The sequence below is a fragment of the Orycteropus afer genome, unplaced genomic scaffold (genome assembly GCF_000298275.1).
Source record: "Orycteropus afer afer isolate SDZICR_OR568_19922 unplaced genomic scaffold, OryAfe1.0 scaffold00103, whole genome shotgun sequence".
Classification (NCBI taxonomy): Eukaryota; Metazoa; Chordata; class Mammalia; order Tubulidentata; family Orycteropodidae; genus Orycteropus; species Orycteropus afer.
In genome coordinates this window covers 6,779,329-6,797,109 of record NW_006921690.1, presented here as the reverse complement: position 1 = coordinate 6,797,109, position 17,781 = coordinate 6,779,329, and the positions used below count along the sequence as shown (strand labels likewise).

Here is a 17,781-nt window from a genome sequence, read left to right as displayed (position 1 = left end):
GCTACATGGCCAGTGCTGAACAACCACCTGAGGCTAGTGGTTACTCTTATGGACGGTGCAGATACCGAGCATTTCCATCATTGCCGAAAGTTCTACAAGACAGCTTGTCTATAATATTAGCACTACTTCAGATTTAATGTATAAACACTATTTGCTTGATTTATAAACTGCCTTTGTAAAATGAGTTGCCAATATTTGGAAATCAAAACCAAAAAAATCTGGAACCCTAATTTCTTTCGGGAAATGGGACCGTCAGCTCCGGGCCTGCATTCCTCTTGACAACGCTAACTCAAGGGCACAGGGGCTGGTCCCTTTAATGTGCCTTCTGGGGTGGGCCCCTGTCCTTAAGTTCCCTAAGGTTTTATTGAAGATAGCCGCCTGGCCTTTCTCAGTCTCTGAGTTTGCGAATTCCGATCCAGGGGACCCCGCCCACGCTAGTCTCCTTCCAGGTTTTAGTGTTTGTAACCAGACTCCAAGTTTGGTAAGTGGGTTGAAGTTCGTTTAAGAGCACAGCGTAGGGTGGGGTCCTGGGGTGGGGTGAGATTCAGGATGCCACTTGGAAGTTGAGGCGCAGGAGCACCGCCTCCCTTTCAGTTCCCCGGAACTGGAAAGAAAGGGAATTTTATCTTGACCATCTGTTGCTTGAGAAAGAACTTCTTCCTCATCTTTCCAAGAGCCCTCCAGCCCCAGCCCAGTTCGCCTAGGCCCGCCCCTCGTGAACAAATCACAGGGAGGGGCCGGAGTCGAAACCGGAGCCCTGCGCCCACCACCCCGGCTGGCGACGTGGCTCTGCGGCCTGGGCCTCCCCCCGCAGCTCGGCGGGCCAATGGGCGCGTGAATGGGGGTAGTCTGAAGCCTCCTGGACCAGGCCTGGGGCGCGCCCCTCTGCTTGGGCGCGGGGCGGGCCCTGGCCGAGGAGCTGGACCGTCCCCTCCCCGCGCCGGCCCCAGCCCCGCCGGCGTCGCCGCGCTCCGAGCCCCCATTCCTGAGTCGCCGCTGTCGCTGCTCGTCCCGCGCGCTTCCTTCCTGGCCGCCCTCTCTTCTGGACGATGGCGCGCCGCAGCCGCAGTCATCGCCTGGGGCTCGCTCTGGGGCTGCTGCTGGCCCTGGCGCTGGCGCCCCGAGCGCTGCGAGCCAAACCCACAGTGCGCAAGGAGCGCGTGGTGCGGCCCGACTCGGATTTGGGCGAGCGGCCGCCCGAGGACAACCAGAGCTTCCAGTACGACCACGAGGCCTTCCTGGGCAAGGAAGACTCCAAGACTTTCGATCAGCTTACTCCAGAGGAAAGCCAGGAGAGGCTGGGGTGAGGCTGCGGCCCGAGCAGTTCTCGGGGGCGGCGCAGGTGTCTGGGGGAGCCACCTGGGGGGGAGCCACGCGGGACGCGCGCAGCAAAGCGAAAGCGAAATCGGGCGCGCAGGTCCGAGGGCGGGGCCCACGGGGCTCGGCGGCGGGGCGCGGGTAGAGTTGCCAGCGGACCCCGGTACTCCCGCGTGGGGATAGCTGGCCCGGGTGGTTTTCCGCGGGGAGGCGAGAACGTGGCAGCGGTGGCGGGAGCCAGGATGGCGAGGGCCCACCCCCTCCCCTTGGTTGCATCAGAGAGGAGGGGATAGAGTATACAAAAGAAGAGTTTGTCCAGGGTGGATGAGTTCTCCGCCCTTGCAATTTCTCTTCTTCCCCTGTTGCCTGAGAGGAGAGAGGAGCCGGTGACACTGCTAAGAAGGTCTCAAGGATGAGCATAAATGGATGAAAAATGAAAGGGACAGGCGAGGGAGAGGCTGGATCCCGGGCTGTGTCTCTGGCCAGAACTGGGGTGTTCTTGCCTTCTGCTTCATCGTCCTGTAAATCCGGTGTAGGGACGTAAAACGCCGGTTGTTAAGAAGGGAAAAGTAGTTGGGGTAGGGGAAAGGAGACGGCGAGATGGAAACTGGTCTCCTTGTTTCTGCCCCCAGTGGATGTCTACAGAGGCACTCGGTCCTTTAGCAAGTGTTTGCTGGTGGCAGAAAGCTGGAAGGTGGTTTGGTGGTGGCTTGTGAATTTCACTGTTGAAAGCAGTGAACCAAACCAAACTGTTGAAGGCAAGGAAACAACATTTTGGTGTTTCTGGGCACCTTCCTGAGGTCCACTTGTGAGACATCAAGGCGCTGTGTAAACGTATCAGGAAACCCTTCCACAGAGGGATCAGCAGCCAGCCTGGCGCAGTGGGAGGCGGAGCTGGGGAGGGTCCCAAAAGCCCTGCCCACTAGGCACCAGGCTTCCAGAAGGCCTGGTCCTGCAAGTGGATGATCTTCCTGTCTCGATACATAAAAAAGAACACAGTCATCCTTGTACTGCTGGGAGCTACCAAAGGCCAACGAGTTTGGTTAGATGTGACACTAAATTGTACCTATTGTGTAGGTGCACTGCCTGCTTGCTCATGATAAAAAGATCTTTGAACTTCAAAGTCACCTCCAGACAATCACCTTTTATTTTACAAAGAAGTGCTTTCTCTTCTTGTTTGAGACTTAACAATGGAGCCATTGATGAGTTCAGTCTATTGTATTGCTTTCTGACACTTGGAGACTGATTTATTCTGAGGCCCTGAGTGGCAGCCACTTGCAGAATTGTTACTGGAGAGGAGGAGGGGCAGAGGTTTTGGAATTTAGATTCAGGAACTCTTGTGCATCCCTGCAGCTTCCAGTCTAATGCCTTCATCAGGATGGGTCTGCCGAGGGGTGAGAGCAGGTGCTGGTGGGGTTTGTCTGGGTTTACTCCTTTTGGGAGCACCTTAATTTCTCTTTCATTTTTCATGCAGCAGGCATTTGAATGGCCACTGTGTGCCAGGCACCACCCTGGTGGAGACCAAGATACAACCTCATGCTCTCGGCCCCAAAGTGTTTATAGTCAAATGGGGAGACAGATATACGCCAACAGAGCACATAATTTGTGGGATGGTGGTATGTGAAAGTACAGTGAGCACATAATCCAGAAGGAACCCTTAGGCTTCAGAGTGAAGAGAGGGGTGACAGTTGGGGGCAGGTGACACCTGATCAGAGCTTGAGGGATGACTCAGAAGTTGCCAAGTGTACAAGCATTCTCAAAAAGTGAACAGCTTGATTATAAAGGTTTTGGAACCTGTTCCAGGAGAAATGGGTAGTAGGAGTGGAGAGGAAACCAAGGTCAGAGCAGGAAGGACTTTGATGAGAAGGAGATTAAATATTACTGTGTCTGCGGTTAAAATGCCATATAATCCTAAAAACTCCTTAGTAAAGTCAGACTGGCAATAGGGCAGAGAATATGCTTAAGGCACAGTTGGGAGACCAGAGGCAGGAGAGAGGCGATGAGGGCCTGGCCAATTGAGTTCAGAGACATGTGGGAGGTACAACTGGCAGATCTTGCTGTTAACTCAAGGTTATTGTTGTTCTGTGCCCTCGAGTCAGACCTGACTCATAGCAACCCCTTCTTGGGTTTCCAAGGCAGTATCGCTACGGAAATAGATTGCCCAACCTTCCTTCCGAGGAGTGGCTGGTGGATTTGAACTGCCAGCTTTCTGGTTAGCAGTCAAGTGCCTTAGGCACTACATTACCAGAGCTCCTACGTGGAGGAGACGAAACAGGGAGAAGTCAAGGGTGACATCTGGGTTTCTGGCAGGAGCAACAGGTAGGTAATGGATGCATGCTTACCTATAAGGTAAATCTGGAATGGGCAGACGGGGATGATAGGCACGGTTTTGAAAATGGCTGAGTGTGAAAAACCACTTCTCTGTCTACATCTCCTGTTGCAACAGCCCCTCCAAGTCTAGACTTGGAAAGGAGGAGCATGGCTGGATTGGACAACTTTGTCACCAATACCTAACCATAGATTGTGAAAATGTGGCAGCTCTGAAACCCCTGGATAAACTAGGCCAGAGGGTTGCAAAGTGAGGACCCATACCTTGCATGTGCCACAAACGTGCTACACAGAATCCTAAGAAAATAGCTATGACTTGCCAACATTGAAAATTGGGGTGATTTCACAGATAGATCCCAATTTCTGGTTTCTCTTGACACCTGTGGGCCTTTATTCTTGTGTGGCAGTCATTGTCTGGAATGGCGTAGCCTTGTTTGGCAGCTGAGGCAGGGGTCTCCCAGTTGCCATAGGTTCTGCCTGAAGGCTTGGCCCATTTCTGATACCTGCTGGGTGTTGAGTTTTCTACCCACTCCTGATGGAGACTGTTGTCCTTAGCGAAGAAGCACACACTCACTCTCTCCTCTATTCCTCACATATTCCTTGTGAAGTAGGTGTTTCTAGTTCCAGTTAACAGATAGGGAACCGAGGATCAGAGAAGTCAAGTCACTTGCCCAAGTTGTTAGTTGTCATTGAGTTGATTCCAACTAATGTTGATCCCAAGTTTTCAAGGCTATGATCTTTTGGAAGCAGATGGCCAGGGCTTGCTTTGGAGGTGCCTCTGAGTGCATCTGAACCACCAACCTTTAGCTTAGTATCCAGCTCTTAACCACATACGGCACTGAGATCACACAGATAATAGAGACCAGGGCTTTACCTACATCACAGCTGCTTTCCCAATATTTCACTCCTAAGATTTTTAAAGAGAGAGATTATGATCTTACTTAACTCTTTCAATAAATATTTATTGAACTCCTACTGTGTGTCAAGCTGAGTTATGTCCTGGATATTAATTTGGAACAGCTTAGATGCTACCCTTTCCACAAATGAGGGTCATATAGTCTGATATTGTTAGGTCTTTGCTAGTCTGAAGGAGCTCTAGTGACACAGTGCCTAAGGCATTTGACTGCTAACCAGAAAGTTGGCAGTTCAAACCCACCATCTGCTCCACAGAAGGAAGATAGGGCAATCTACTTCCATAAAGATTTACCACTGCAGAAACCCAGTGGGGGTTGCTATGAGTCGGAATCGATTCAATGGCAGTGGGTTTTTTTTTTTTTGATTCCTAGTCTGAGAGTCTGTTCCTTAATTGGCTTTGGGTGACCAGTGGTTAAGTTCACTGCTGTGCCCTTAGGATTAGATCATTGCTTGGCCCATGACAGATGATAGGTAGGCTCCCCTCTCCTCCCCCTGCAAAAAAAAAAAAAAACCACAGTAATAGATTTTGTTCATTAGTCTATACTTACTAAATGCTAGGGTATTTGATTCTCATTTTTAATTAATCAAAGATTAGCTGCCAGTTAGAACATCTCCTCACAGTAAGAATATCTTAGCCCTGAGTTGACAGAATTCCAGCTGAAAGCAAAGAAGCAATGCCATAATTAGCCTGTGTAGCTTCATCACATGTCAAGGCACTGCTTAGTGAAACTTTTTTAAATATTAGAAATAACTTGTGGTTGTCTTTGAAGTTCTCTACAGGGGTAATATTGCTAGCTTAGGGTCCTTTGGCCTAGAGATGGAGAATGATGAGTTTCCAGCGTGAAGTTTACTCTGGATTGGGGTTTGGGACAGCTTCGTGGAGTCCAGGGGGAGGTTGCTGGAAGCTGGACCTGCTGTGGAGCAGGAGACATCAGTGGGCAGAGGGGTCTTTACTCTAAGAGCAGGGAGTTAGGGCTCCTGCAGCTGCTCAGCTGGAGAAATTTCTTGAATACATATTTTTACCTGTGTGTTCTCCATTTGTTTTTGCCAGCATACCCTCCCCCTGTGAGGTATCTTCATAAGTGTACTGTACTTTTTTTTTTAATAGCAAACACTTAAGAAAATACTATGTTGGCAAAAAAAAAAAATAGAAGATGTGTTATTTTCATAAAAATATGTAGGTTCCATGATGTCATCCCCCACATTTTATGTTTTCTCTGATAAGATCTGATTTTTTATACTCAAGTCTTTCAGTCCAAGGTAGTGGGAGATGTGTGTGTGTGTGTGTACACGTGTGTAGTTGTTGTTATGTGCTGTTGAGTTGGAACCGACTCATAGTGACCCCTCCTTGGGTTTCCAAGGTGGTATCACTACGGAAATAGATTGTCCAACCTTCCTTCTGAAGTGTGGCTGATGGGTTTGAACTGCCAGCCTTCTGGTTAGCAGTCAAGTGCCCTAGGCACTATGCTACCAGAGCTCCTATTCCAAAAAAAGGTGATCCCACAGAATGTGGAAATAATCTAACAATATCATTAATATCACATGCCAGTAAAATCTTGCTGAAGATAATTAAAAAATGTTTGCAGTACTATATTGACAGGGAACTTCCAGAAATGCAAGGTGGATTCAGAAGAGGACCTGGAATGAGGGATATCATTGCTGAAGTCACATGGTTCTTAGCTGAAAGCGAAGAATACCAGAGAGATGTTTACTTGTGTTTTATTGACTATGGAAAAACATTCAACTGTGTGGGTCATAACAAATTATGAATAATATTGAGAAAAATGGAATTCCAGAACACTTAATTGTGCTTATCAGGAACCCGTACATAGACCAGGAGGCTGTTGTTTGGACAGAATAAGGGGATACTGCATGGTTTAAAATTAGGAAGGGAGTGTGTCAGGGTTGTATCCTTTCACCATCCTTGTCAGTTTGTATGCAGAGCAAATAATCTGAGAAGCTGGATTATATGAAGAAGAATGTGGCATCAAGACTGGAGGAACGCTCATTAACAACCTATGATAATGCAGACGACAGAATTTTGCTTGCTGAAAGTGAAGATGACTTGAAGCACTTACTAATGAAGATTAAAGACTACAGTCTGCAGTGTGGATTATACCTCAATATAAAGAAAACAAAAACCCTCACATCTGGACCAATAAGCAGCATCATGATAAATGGAGAAAGGATGGACATTGTCAAAGATTTCATATTACTTGGTTCCACAATCAACACCATTGGAAACAGAAGTCAAGAAATCAGACAACGTATTGCACTGGAGAAGTCTGCTGCAAAAGACCTCTTTAGAGTGCTGAAAAGCAAAGATGTCTTTTTGAGGACTAAGGTGGACCTAACCCAAGCCATGGTATTTTCAGTAGCCTCATATGCATGTGAAAGCTGGACAATGAGTAAGGAAGACCGAAGAAGAGTTGATGCTTTTGAATTGTGGTGTTGGCGAAGAATACTGAAAGTACCACAGACTGCCAGAAGAACTAACAAATCTGTCCTGGAGGAAGTGTAGCCAGAATGCTCCTTGGAAGCCAGAATGGCCAGCCTTCCTCTCACCTGTTTTGGTCATGTTATCAGCAGGGATCATTCCCTGGAGAAGGATAGCATGCTTCATGAAGTAGAGGGTCAGTGAAAATGGGAAAGGCCCTCAACAAGATGAGTTGACACAGTGGCTACAACGATGGGCTCAGGTACAGCGAGGATTATGGGGCTGGTACAGGACTGGGCAGTATTTCGTTCTGTTCTACATCAGCTGAGTTGGTGGCAACTTGATGGGACCTAACGACAACACAGCAAACAAAAAACTAAAGGACTCACTTATCTTCTGGTTTATGTACCAGTGACATTTTTTTTGCACTGGACACAGAGCCAGAAGGCTTGAGTTCTCAGCCAGGTTGTACCAAATGCCAGATGTGCAATCTTGGGAATGCAATCATAGAAAAGTAATTTCTCTGGGCCTCATTTTCCACTACACTGAAATGAGAAACTACATCAGAAAAGGCTAGTAAGTTTCTCCGTATATATCAATTCTAATCAACTGGTGGTGGCCGTCTGCCAAGCACTGTCTTGAGAAGGATTCTGAGGCTCCACCCAGGTTTATCAGGACGGAGGCACAGCAGCAGTGTCTACTATAAAGGCACTAGTTGTGGGGAAGGCGTATCATGCTTGGAAAGGATAAACTTTAAGATGCTTTCTAGTACCATTGGATAATTGATTCCATTTTCATTGTTTATCAGTTTTAGATTCTGCATGTGTTTGATCTTTTGCTGGATGGACCAAAGTCACACAGCCTTGATAATAGCTTTGTGGTTTTTTTTTTTTCCCCCTTTATTTATTTTCTTTTATGGTTTACAGGAAAATTGTTGATAGAATAGACAATGATGGAGATGGCTTTGTCACCACAGAAGAGCTAAAAAACTGGATCAAACGGGTGCAGAAAAGATACATCTATGATAATGTTGCTAAAGTCTGGAAGGATTACGATCGGGACAAAGATGATAAAATTTCCTGGGAAGAATACAAACAAGCCACCTATGGTTACTACCTAGGTAGGAAGTGCTGCAGGAGGTATTACACAGCTGGGGCTGGGTAATAGGCTTCTGGCAGGAGCGTGCTACTTTCTCATCATAACCACTCCTTTCAGGGAGATGTCACAGCCTCCTAAGTACATCCTTCTCTGCTTACTGAGAATGTCCTGTTTGCTGACTCTGAGCAAAGTCCTAGGTGGTGGGTGGGGTGGGGCCAGAGGACTAATAAAAGATGCCTGAGACTTGATCTTACTTTCTCAGAAGCACACACAGAACAAAGCAGAAGGGAAATAATTCTGATACAGTTTCAGAATGCTACAGAGTTTCAGATAGTGAGAATTGAGGCGGCAGACAGGGAAGTCTTACAGTTTGGTTTTTAGTTTGGGAGCTGGGCCTTGGAAATGGATTTATATTTGGAAGGAAAGAGACAAGTGAGGAAGGTGGGTCTGTTGCAAGGCAGAGGTGCAGCAGTGCACTCAGTAATGGGCAGTGTTTGCATATAAGACAGACTGGATTGGGAGGATGAGTGGAAGGATGTGGGGCTCAGTACAAACCTGCTAGGTACATGGTAGAGACGTTGAAGAGACAAGGCCTGAGGAGAACCAAAGACACACACGCACACACACACACGCATGCACACACACAGAGCCAAGCTAAGGGAGATCTTGAAAGCCAGGCAGAAGCATTTAGACAAGATGCCATGGGAACTAGGAAGCCTCTGTGTGTTCGAGATCAAAGACTGACATGATGAGAGCAGAATTCTGGAAAAAGAAGCCTGGCATTACGATTGTCTAAACCTGTGCTCTTAACCACTTGCTATAATGTCCCTAATAAGCCACTAGGGCTTGCATTATGGGATGCCATAAAGAGACAGATACTCAGACATTCTGAAATAAAATGTTTCAAAGAATTTGGTAGGTCAGGTCTTTTGTCTCATGTCTATCATGTGGGCATGAAGGAGGCATGATTTGGAAGGAAATGCCTTTCCTGGCAGCAGTTTAAACTTGTGTTTGCATCCTGCAGGAAACCCTGCAGAGTTTCATGACAGTTCAGATCATCACACCTTTAAGAAGATGCTGCCACGTGATGAGAGAAGGTTCAAAGCTGCAGACCTCAATGGAGACCAGATAGCCACTCGGGAGGAATTTACCGCCTTTCTGCACCCTGAGGAGTTTGAGCATATGAAAGAAATTGTGGTTTTGGTAAGATACATGGAGAGCCTGGGCTGGGACCACTAGGGAGAAAACTGCACCAAAATTTTGTTCCTTCTTTCAGAGAAATGTTTTTCAGTCTGAGGAGAATTGGAGTAAGTGGAATTTCACTCTGAAGTGGAATGCATTGGAATACTAGTTTATTTAGTAAATTGGTCAGGGCAGGCTAGCTACTATAACAAATAGCCCCCAGTCTTAATAATGTAACACAATTAAAGCTTATTTTTTTGTGAAGTTTTAATGCTGACATACATTCTCAGTCAGGTAGATCTCATGTGCAGTTCTCCTCTAAGTGCTAATTCAGGTAACCAGGCTACTTCCGTCTTGTGCTCTGCCATCTTGTGGCTTCAAGGTCATCCTGGCAACAACCATCTAGCAGACAAAAGGAAAGAGAAGGAATGAGGAGGAGGCACAGTCTATCCTAAATGTTCTGGCCAGGAAGTGAGCTGTCTCTTCATTTACATTCCACTGGCCACACCTAGGTATGAGGAGATCAGGAGAATTATCTTCATATAGGCACAGGAAGAGCACATGGGAGCAACGAGCTGATCTCCGCCCATTTTTTAACTTTAAGAGGACTAGAAAAAAGACTTAAATGGAGTGCACTGGCTTGTTAAAACCATGCAGAAACCTAGAAGCTATAGCTGGAAATGATGCTGCTATTGGGGTTGCGTCTTTGGAGGGTGTCTAGTCTTTGAGAGACAGTACTGCTTAAAAGGTCTCTGAGTGTTGTTGATTTCCATACTGTCTAGTTGGGCCTCAAATGTCTTCATTTTCTTCAATAGTAAAATAAATGCTATCACTTGTTTCCTAGGCAGATACCCCAGGCCAGTTACAGCTGCTACAATGCTGGGAAACAATTGGATAAAGCTTTTGTTTATTGTCAACTCTGGACTATTTCAGTTAATTGGTTGATAGATGGGTCCACACTTGCCTCATCCTTCAGCTTCATGACCACTATGACCCCAGGCCTGGACCAGGAGTAATTTCTGTGTACCACTCAGCATCCATGTAGTGCTAACAAAGGATATTGGCAGTGGAGGATGAAGATGGGGTATTATCCACAAGTAGATTAGGTGCCTTTTGGATCAGCCACTGCTCTTGGGTTGGTGTCTTCTTTGACCCAGTATGCCTTCAGTTGCTATGATAATAGAAAGTAAATTCATTATTGACCGTAGTAAAAAACCTAATTAAGAAGTCAAATGCACTCAATATAGATCGTATTACATTCAAGTCATATGTGCTTTCATTTTTTATTTGTCCACTATTTTGTATTTTTCTCACACAACTCAGTGTTCATAGTCCTAGCATGGTAGCACTGGAATAGATTTTTGTGATCATCTCATCTAGTGGTTCTCAAGCGGGGTTCCTTGTCAGGCACCCCAGGGGTTGGTTTGGTTACATGGGGGAAATGGTTGTCCTGGCAAGGCTTTTCAACATGATCAGAGCAACTCTGGGCTTATGGGTTCTTTTTTTATTTAGATAGAGTTCTGCTATTAAAGTTGTAGAGGAAGACAAACCAAAACCAAACCCACTGCCATCAAATCAATTCTGACTCATAGTGACCCCCATTGGATTTCCAAGACAGTAAATCTTTACAGAAGTAGATTGCCCAATCTTCCTTCCACGGAGTGACTCACGGGTGGAGTGAGGAGTAGCCACAAAAAAGACTGCCTATTTTTTACAGATAACAAATGCCCGGGAAGATAAAAAAGACAAACCAGCAATCACCCAGCATTCAGCCATAAAAATTGAACAAAAGAAGACAGTAGTTAGAATTCTTAGATCCACTAAGAGTCATGGCCATCTTATGTTATGTTTTCTCCTTTCCTTCCTAGGAAACTCTGGAGGACATCGACAAGAATGGGGATGGGTTCGTGGATCAGGATGAGTATATTGGTGAGTGCTGGTCTGGAGTCTTACTCAGCCACCCCATCTGGGCAGCATTCCTCCACCCACTTGTCTGGCTACTTTCCCCCAGGTGCCTCTTTTAGCAACAGCTGCAAGTTAATAGGTCTCACTTCTGTGGCCTCCCAGTGGGGAGAGCCTTCCAGCCTGATTTGTCATGCCAGCTCTTAATAGTGAAGTATCAGGGAGGTACTATTAGCCCTTAGTCAGTGGAGAAGAAACTGGCCCTACCACTAGGTTGACCATCAGTAGGCCCAAGCCTCTGATAGGTGCCCTTCATCACAGAGCCCAGTTTGCCTTTGTAAATGGAGATTCCGTAAGTTTACAGCAAGGCTACAGCAGACATTCTCAGGGGAAAGACACTGAAAAGAATGTGGGTCAACAGAGCCTGAAAGCTCTGAGTAGACACAGCTGTGATCAGTGGAATGTTTACGTGCCCCAGCAGAGCACTCTGCAGAAGGGAATTCCTTCTGAGAGAGGTAAATCCTTTTGCAAAATACACAATTACCCTGTTGTCTAGCCCTTTTGCGACTCTGGAGTTTGGATCCTTTGGTTAGGAGGACAGCACCTGCCATTTTGTCCTGAAACTCTCTACTTAAGCAACATTAAGGAGTTATGTTTACAAGGATGTGAGCACTGGCTGAAGGAGACTCAGGGTATAGCACACTTCGGCTGGAACTCACCATTCCTGATGATAGTCCTCCTGAGAGCACAGTAGCCCTCTAGCGCAAAGGACTGGAGCAGGCAACAAGGAAACTTCTATTTGATCTTCATCAGCTGCTACTTTGTGCTTTGCCACATGGCTCCCACTGCAGGTGCCCCTCGAGATGCTCTTCTTTTGCCAAGTCTCCATAAGGTGGTTCCACTTGTTAGTTGCTGTCGAGTTGGCTGTGACTCATAGATAGAGGCGTTGCCCAGTCCAGCACCATCTCCATGATCATTGCTGTGTCTGAGACCATTGTTTTGGTGATTGAGTCTGTCCATCTCACTAAGGGTCTCCCTCTCCTTCACTCACCCTTGACATTACCAAACATGATGGCCTTTTCTAGAGATTGGTTTTTCTTGATGACATGTCCAAAGTAAGCCAGCTGAAATCTCAGCATCCTCAATCTAAAGAGCATTCTGGTTCTATTTCTTCTAAGACTGATTTGGTGGTTCTTCTGTCAGTCCGTGACATATACGAGATTCTTTGCCATCACTATAGTAAAAACTGAAAAAGCATTTGATTTGGGTATTGACCTGTGAAAGAGGGATCTCACTAAACTCACTGCTGAGTCAGATCTGACTCCTAGCGACCCCTCCTTGGGTTTCCAAGGCGCTATCACTATGGAAGTAGATTGCCCGATCTTTTTTGTAAACATATTTAATAGAGGCAGTTACTTACCTTTAAATGTAAATCCAAGCTTCCAATGGGTCTCTGGTTCTGTGGTTGTAGTATTTTGCCACCCATATACAAAATAAGTGCCTTCAGTAATGAAGAGCAAAGTTTCTTCTAATCATTAGAAATTAGGTTGATCCTAGGAACCCAGTGCTATTCCCTGTCTGCCTGTGATAACAGACAGGTAACTCTTTCCACACTAATTAAAGTGCTGTTGGTGGCTCTTCCTTTGTAGAGTAACAAATACTGACAGATCCCTTGTCAGTGCAAGCTGCGAGAGCTTGCCTTCCACCTGGTACATGTGACAGGGAAGCGTTCACAGCTGTGGACATCTCGCCTTGACAGTGGTGATAGGATGAAGACCGACAGAAAAAGCTGACAGATTAAAACGAACACTGAAGCACTTTTGATTAAAACTGTGTGCTCTTTCCCGCCCTCCTGAACTCTGCAATGAAACGGTGTGAAGTCAGGGGCAAAACTCTTTGAATGCCTTTGCCAAAAAGATGCATTCCATTGTTGACACTGGGCAGAGAGGGAGGTGGGGACATGGCACTTGACAATCTAATTCTGAGCAGCTTGTAGTCAGAGAGAGCTAATGTATTGATTTGTCTAGCAAGTGAGTTTACATTTAGGGAGTGCCTTCTCAGGTGGAGATGGTTGAAATTCTGGAAGTAGTGTAGTGTGGTGTGAAGGGCACAGGAATTAGGAGTCCTGGCTTCTTGGCCTACTAGCTGTGTGACCCTAGAAGAGTCATATAACCTCTCCAAAGCTCAGTTTCTTCATCTGTAAAATGGAAGTAAATACCACATAATAGGTGCTTGCGGGATCAGATGAAGCTTGAATTAGCTGTATCTGGACCAGCTATTTCTTAAGTTGCAAAACACTGCCGATCTCAGGTGTGGATTTACCTGGTGGCTGAACCAAAGGTCTTGCCTCTTTTTCCTTTATTCACTTCCTGCTTCCTTTGCCACCAGACATTTTCAAGCTGTGCTTCCATTAAGGAGAAACTGCCAACAGGATATCTCTCTTTACCAAGAAGACCTAGTGAGGAAGCAAACAGTGGATAAACATTGCCTTCTTTTTTCCTTTCTCTGCCATTTTATAAATAGCATAATGGTTATCTTATAGGAATCATATAAGAATCAAATAATACTTGTGAAAGCTCTTTGGAAATGATAGAAACAATAGTATTAAGCACAGTGGTTAAGACTGTGGGTTGGATGGAGAGTGCCCATGTTCCTATGCAGACTTGAGCTCATAGTAGTTGTGGGTCTTTGGGCAAGTCTCTGCCTCAGTGCTTTCATCTGTGAATTAGGAATAATAACAGCACCTACCTCACAGGGATGTTGTGAAAAGAATATGAAAAAACATTTGTGTAAAGTACCTTGTTAAGTATCTGGACCATAGAAAGTGGTCAGTGTTAGTCATTATTGGTTATCACCTATATAGTGCCATTTGGTTTTAGAAGGTTTCACCTGAAATGTCCCATTTGATCTTTGAAGTAACCCTGTGCTTTATAAATTGTAAGGCATTTGGATACTAACTGGAAGGTCGATGGTTCAAACCCACCAGCTGCTCTGTGGGAAAAAGATAAGGAAATATACTTCCTTAAAGACTTACAGCCTTGAAAACCCAAAGGGGGTCACTATGAGTTGTAATCGACTTGGTGGCAGTGGGTTTGGTTTTGGTTTGGGATCTCCAGGTTACAAACAAGGAGGCTTAAGGCTCAGTTCCTAAAAGAAGTAACTTAATCACAATTGCTGAACAAAGTCGAGGGACAGGATTTCTAGCTCCTGCTTCCTATGCTCAGTACTTTCTAGTCCACTAAGAGGCCTTCTTCGTGAGTAAATCATGGCATAATTTTCCCCAGGAAACTTCTCACTGACTGTTTGCCTTAGATCTTGGTTGGTTGCCATCCTTCCAAAACCCCAGGAGGTCAAGTTTTCTCTGCCTTTACCTTCCCATTTGTCTTTGTAACCAGAGAACCACCTTCCCTTCTAGCTGATATGTTTTCGCATGAGGACAATAGCCCTGAGCCAGACTGGGTTGTGTCAGAACGGGAGCAGTTTAATGAATTTCGAGATCTGAACAAGGACGGAAAGTTGGACAAAGATGAGATTCGCCACTGGATTCTCCCTCAAGACTATGACCATGCACAGGCTGAGGCCAGGCACTTGGTATACGAGTCGGACAAAAACAAGGTATTTGGCATTCTTCTGGAATCGTTCATTGAAGGGAGACACTTTACATAAGATTGGTTTTGTTTGCTTCTTTGGTGATAGCATTGGCCTGCCTGACCCTTTCCATATTGACTTTTCTCATTTTTACCTTACAGAACAAACTTGTAACCTTGACCCAATACCATGATAACCCATACTGAGCTCATTAGGCCCAGATAGTTCCTGATAGTCTGCTGTGTACCACAAAACTTATTAAGTCTCATACACTAGGATTACAGAACCAGTAACTTTGTTTGATGTAAGACAAGGATTTAAGATATACCTGTGTTGCTGTAGTATGAGCTTTCTCATACATTGGTTCAGCCAGTGGATGTTTATCAAACACCTGCAATGTGTTAGGCACACGGTAGCCCACTGCGTTAATGCCTGTAAATCCTTGGGCAAGCTCATGTTCCGTTTGACATGTTTTCTAGGTGGGCTTATTTCAGGGTAAGCCCAGGCTGGCATTCTACTTCTGAAAGGTCATACAGTCTTGAAAACTCTATGGAGTAGTTCTAGTCTGCATACATGGAGTCACGAGGAGTCAAAGTCAACTCCATGGCAACTGACAAAAACTACAGATACTTCAGATTCTTCTGGAATGATATCTAGCACTTCTCTGTTGTTGTTGTTGTTGTTGTTATGTGCCATTGAGTGGACCCGACTCATAGTGACCCCGCCTTGGGTTTCAAGACAGTATCACTATGGAAGTAGATTGCCCGACCTTCTTCCCCAGCCTTCCTCCCAAGGAGTGGCTGGTGGGTTTGAACCACCAGCCTTTTGGTTAGCAGTCAAGTCCCTTAGGCACTATGCTACCAGAGCACTTCTCTATATATTGATAAATATAAAAAATTATAATAAGATTAAAAAAAAATCCTGCCTCTTCCCACTTTGATCACCACTCCCAATTCTCGGGAGACAGTCAAGTTACCCAGGTAGGCTGTAAGGGGGAAGTGTAATTCTCAGGACCTGTTTTGGCAATGCCAGCACTACTTTTAGACTTAAATGGATTGTACTTCTGCATTATTCAAGGACTTCACTGATGTATTTTAGCACGTCTTTTATAGCAGGAGCTGTTCTAGTTTGGGGTTTTGAAGGGCAAGTAATGGTAGAAGAGGGTGGCACCTAGCAGTTTCTTTGTTATTAAAGGTAGTGCTTAAAATGTTGCAGATCAATGAGCAACATGGACTTCATGCTGAACTATTACTCATAATTATAAGAACTTCTATTACAGACCTCTTCCTTCTTTCCTACAGGATGAGAAGCTAACTAAAGAGGAGATATTGGAGAACTGGAACATGTTTGTTGGAAGCCAAGCTACCAATTATGGGGAAGATCTCACAAAAAATCATGATGAACTTTGATATACACGCATCATAACATGGCAGACGATTGTAGGCTTCCTTACTGTCTTGAATAGTTGTTGCAATTGTCTAATTTACACCAGCTGTGTCTCCAAAAAGAAAAACAATTTTATTACCTCAAATTGGGGTAAACATTGTTTTTGTCTCAATATTTACTGGAAAATAGTCATGGCTATTGTTTCAGTAATATTTCTCTCAAAATACATTAAAATCTTGGTAAATTACAATTCTCTATGGGGATGCATTGCTAAAATACGACTTTTTCCGTTTTTTCTATTAAGTATAAACTGCAAGGAACTAAAACTTGAAAAGGCTCTGTTATTCAGAAGCTGAGCAGATGGGGGCGGGGGTGCAGTGTATGGAATGACAGATAGTATTTTAATTGCCAGTGTTTTTACATTTGCCACTGTCACGTAGTTGGTGAGGGAAGAAGATTCCTGTCTTCCAGGTAGGGTTCTTTCATAGTAAGTCTGATGCTTCATATTCCATTTTTGAATTTGTACTCTGAGCTGTTCCTGTAAACAGTGTATAAAACTTCTGTGCATTTTCCTGTATGGACCTGCTAATGTGCACATTGAATCCACATCTTTGCTTTTTGGTTTTTACAATAAAAAGCAATCAAGAAAGATAATGTGAAAAAAGTGAGTTTTAGAGGTAGAGAAAAGATGAATGTCAGGCATTTGAGGAATCATAGGAAAATGGTAGACACTTTAAATATACTTGAGGACATTTTCTTGACATGTCAGTGAGGGAGATGGTGATCTGATCTTTGGTCACTGATTGAAATGAAATTAGTGGGGCACTCATGGAGTGGAAGCCTCATGGAGTGCTGCAATGTGGTCATCCCAGTCCCGGGGAATCCGCAGTCTTCACACCTGCCCCCAGGACAGCTTACATTGTGGAATAAGGACAAGGTGATGTTCCAAGCCAATGACTGGTAGAAAAAAACCTTTAACAAGTTGTAATTCCCAACTTTTAAGTAAGAAGTGAATGAAATAAAGGATCCCACTGAGGATTTTCTACTGTGTGCTACGGTGTTTGACTTCACATATGCTATTTGTCACATTATTCCTATAGAATTAAACATGGAGATGGGATTACAAGAGTAAGATAATAAAGGTTCTGTTTTTAAAGACCAGTTACTAGAATGTTCAATATACCCATTTTAACTAATTTAATAAAAATATATATATACTTCCTTCTGTATGCTAGTTAGGGAAACTACAGGTCATTTTAACTAAGATTTCTTTGAGAAATGTCAGTTGGAAGAAAGTCCAGACTTCTCACTAAGCCTACGAGCCCCAAAGGATCTGGTCCCACCTGCCTTGTCAGCATTATCTCCTTACTGTTCTCTCTCTTACTTCCCATATTCCAGCTCCACTGACTGTCTGTCTGGTCCATGAACGTACTGTCTTAGTTTGCTAGTGCTGCTGCTGCAAAACAGCCACCACTTCCGTAAGTGGGTGATTTTAAAGAACAGAAATTTATTTTCCCACCATTCTGGATTTATTTTCCCACCGTTGTAGAGGTTAGAAGTCCAGATTGCAGGGCATGGCTCTAGGGGAGGCCTCTCTTTGTCTATTTCCGCTTCTAGTAGCTGACAGT

At 44.9% G+C, this 17,781-nt stretch overlaps 1 protein-coding gene across 1 annotated transcript; it reads left to right on the top strand.

Moving 5' to 3' along the window:
* The first annotated feature begins 1,049 nt into the window (after window positions 1-1,049).
* Window positions 1,050-16,176, top strand: RCN1 (reticulocalbin 1). Its single transcript, XM_007943289.2, has 6 exons — window positions 1,050-1,303; window positions 7,924-8,117; window positions 9,120-9,298; window positions 11,146-11,206; window positions 14,595-14,794; window positions 16,069-16,176. Exons 1-6 carry the CDS (start codon window positions 1,050-1,052, stop codon window positions 16,174-16,176), a joined length of 996 nt encoding a protein of 331 aa, XP_007941480.1.
* Window positions 16,177-17,781: the final 1,605 nt, after the last annotated feature.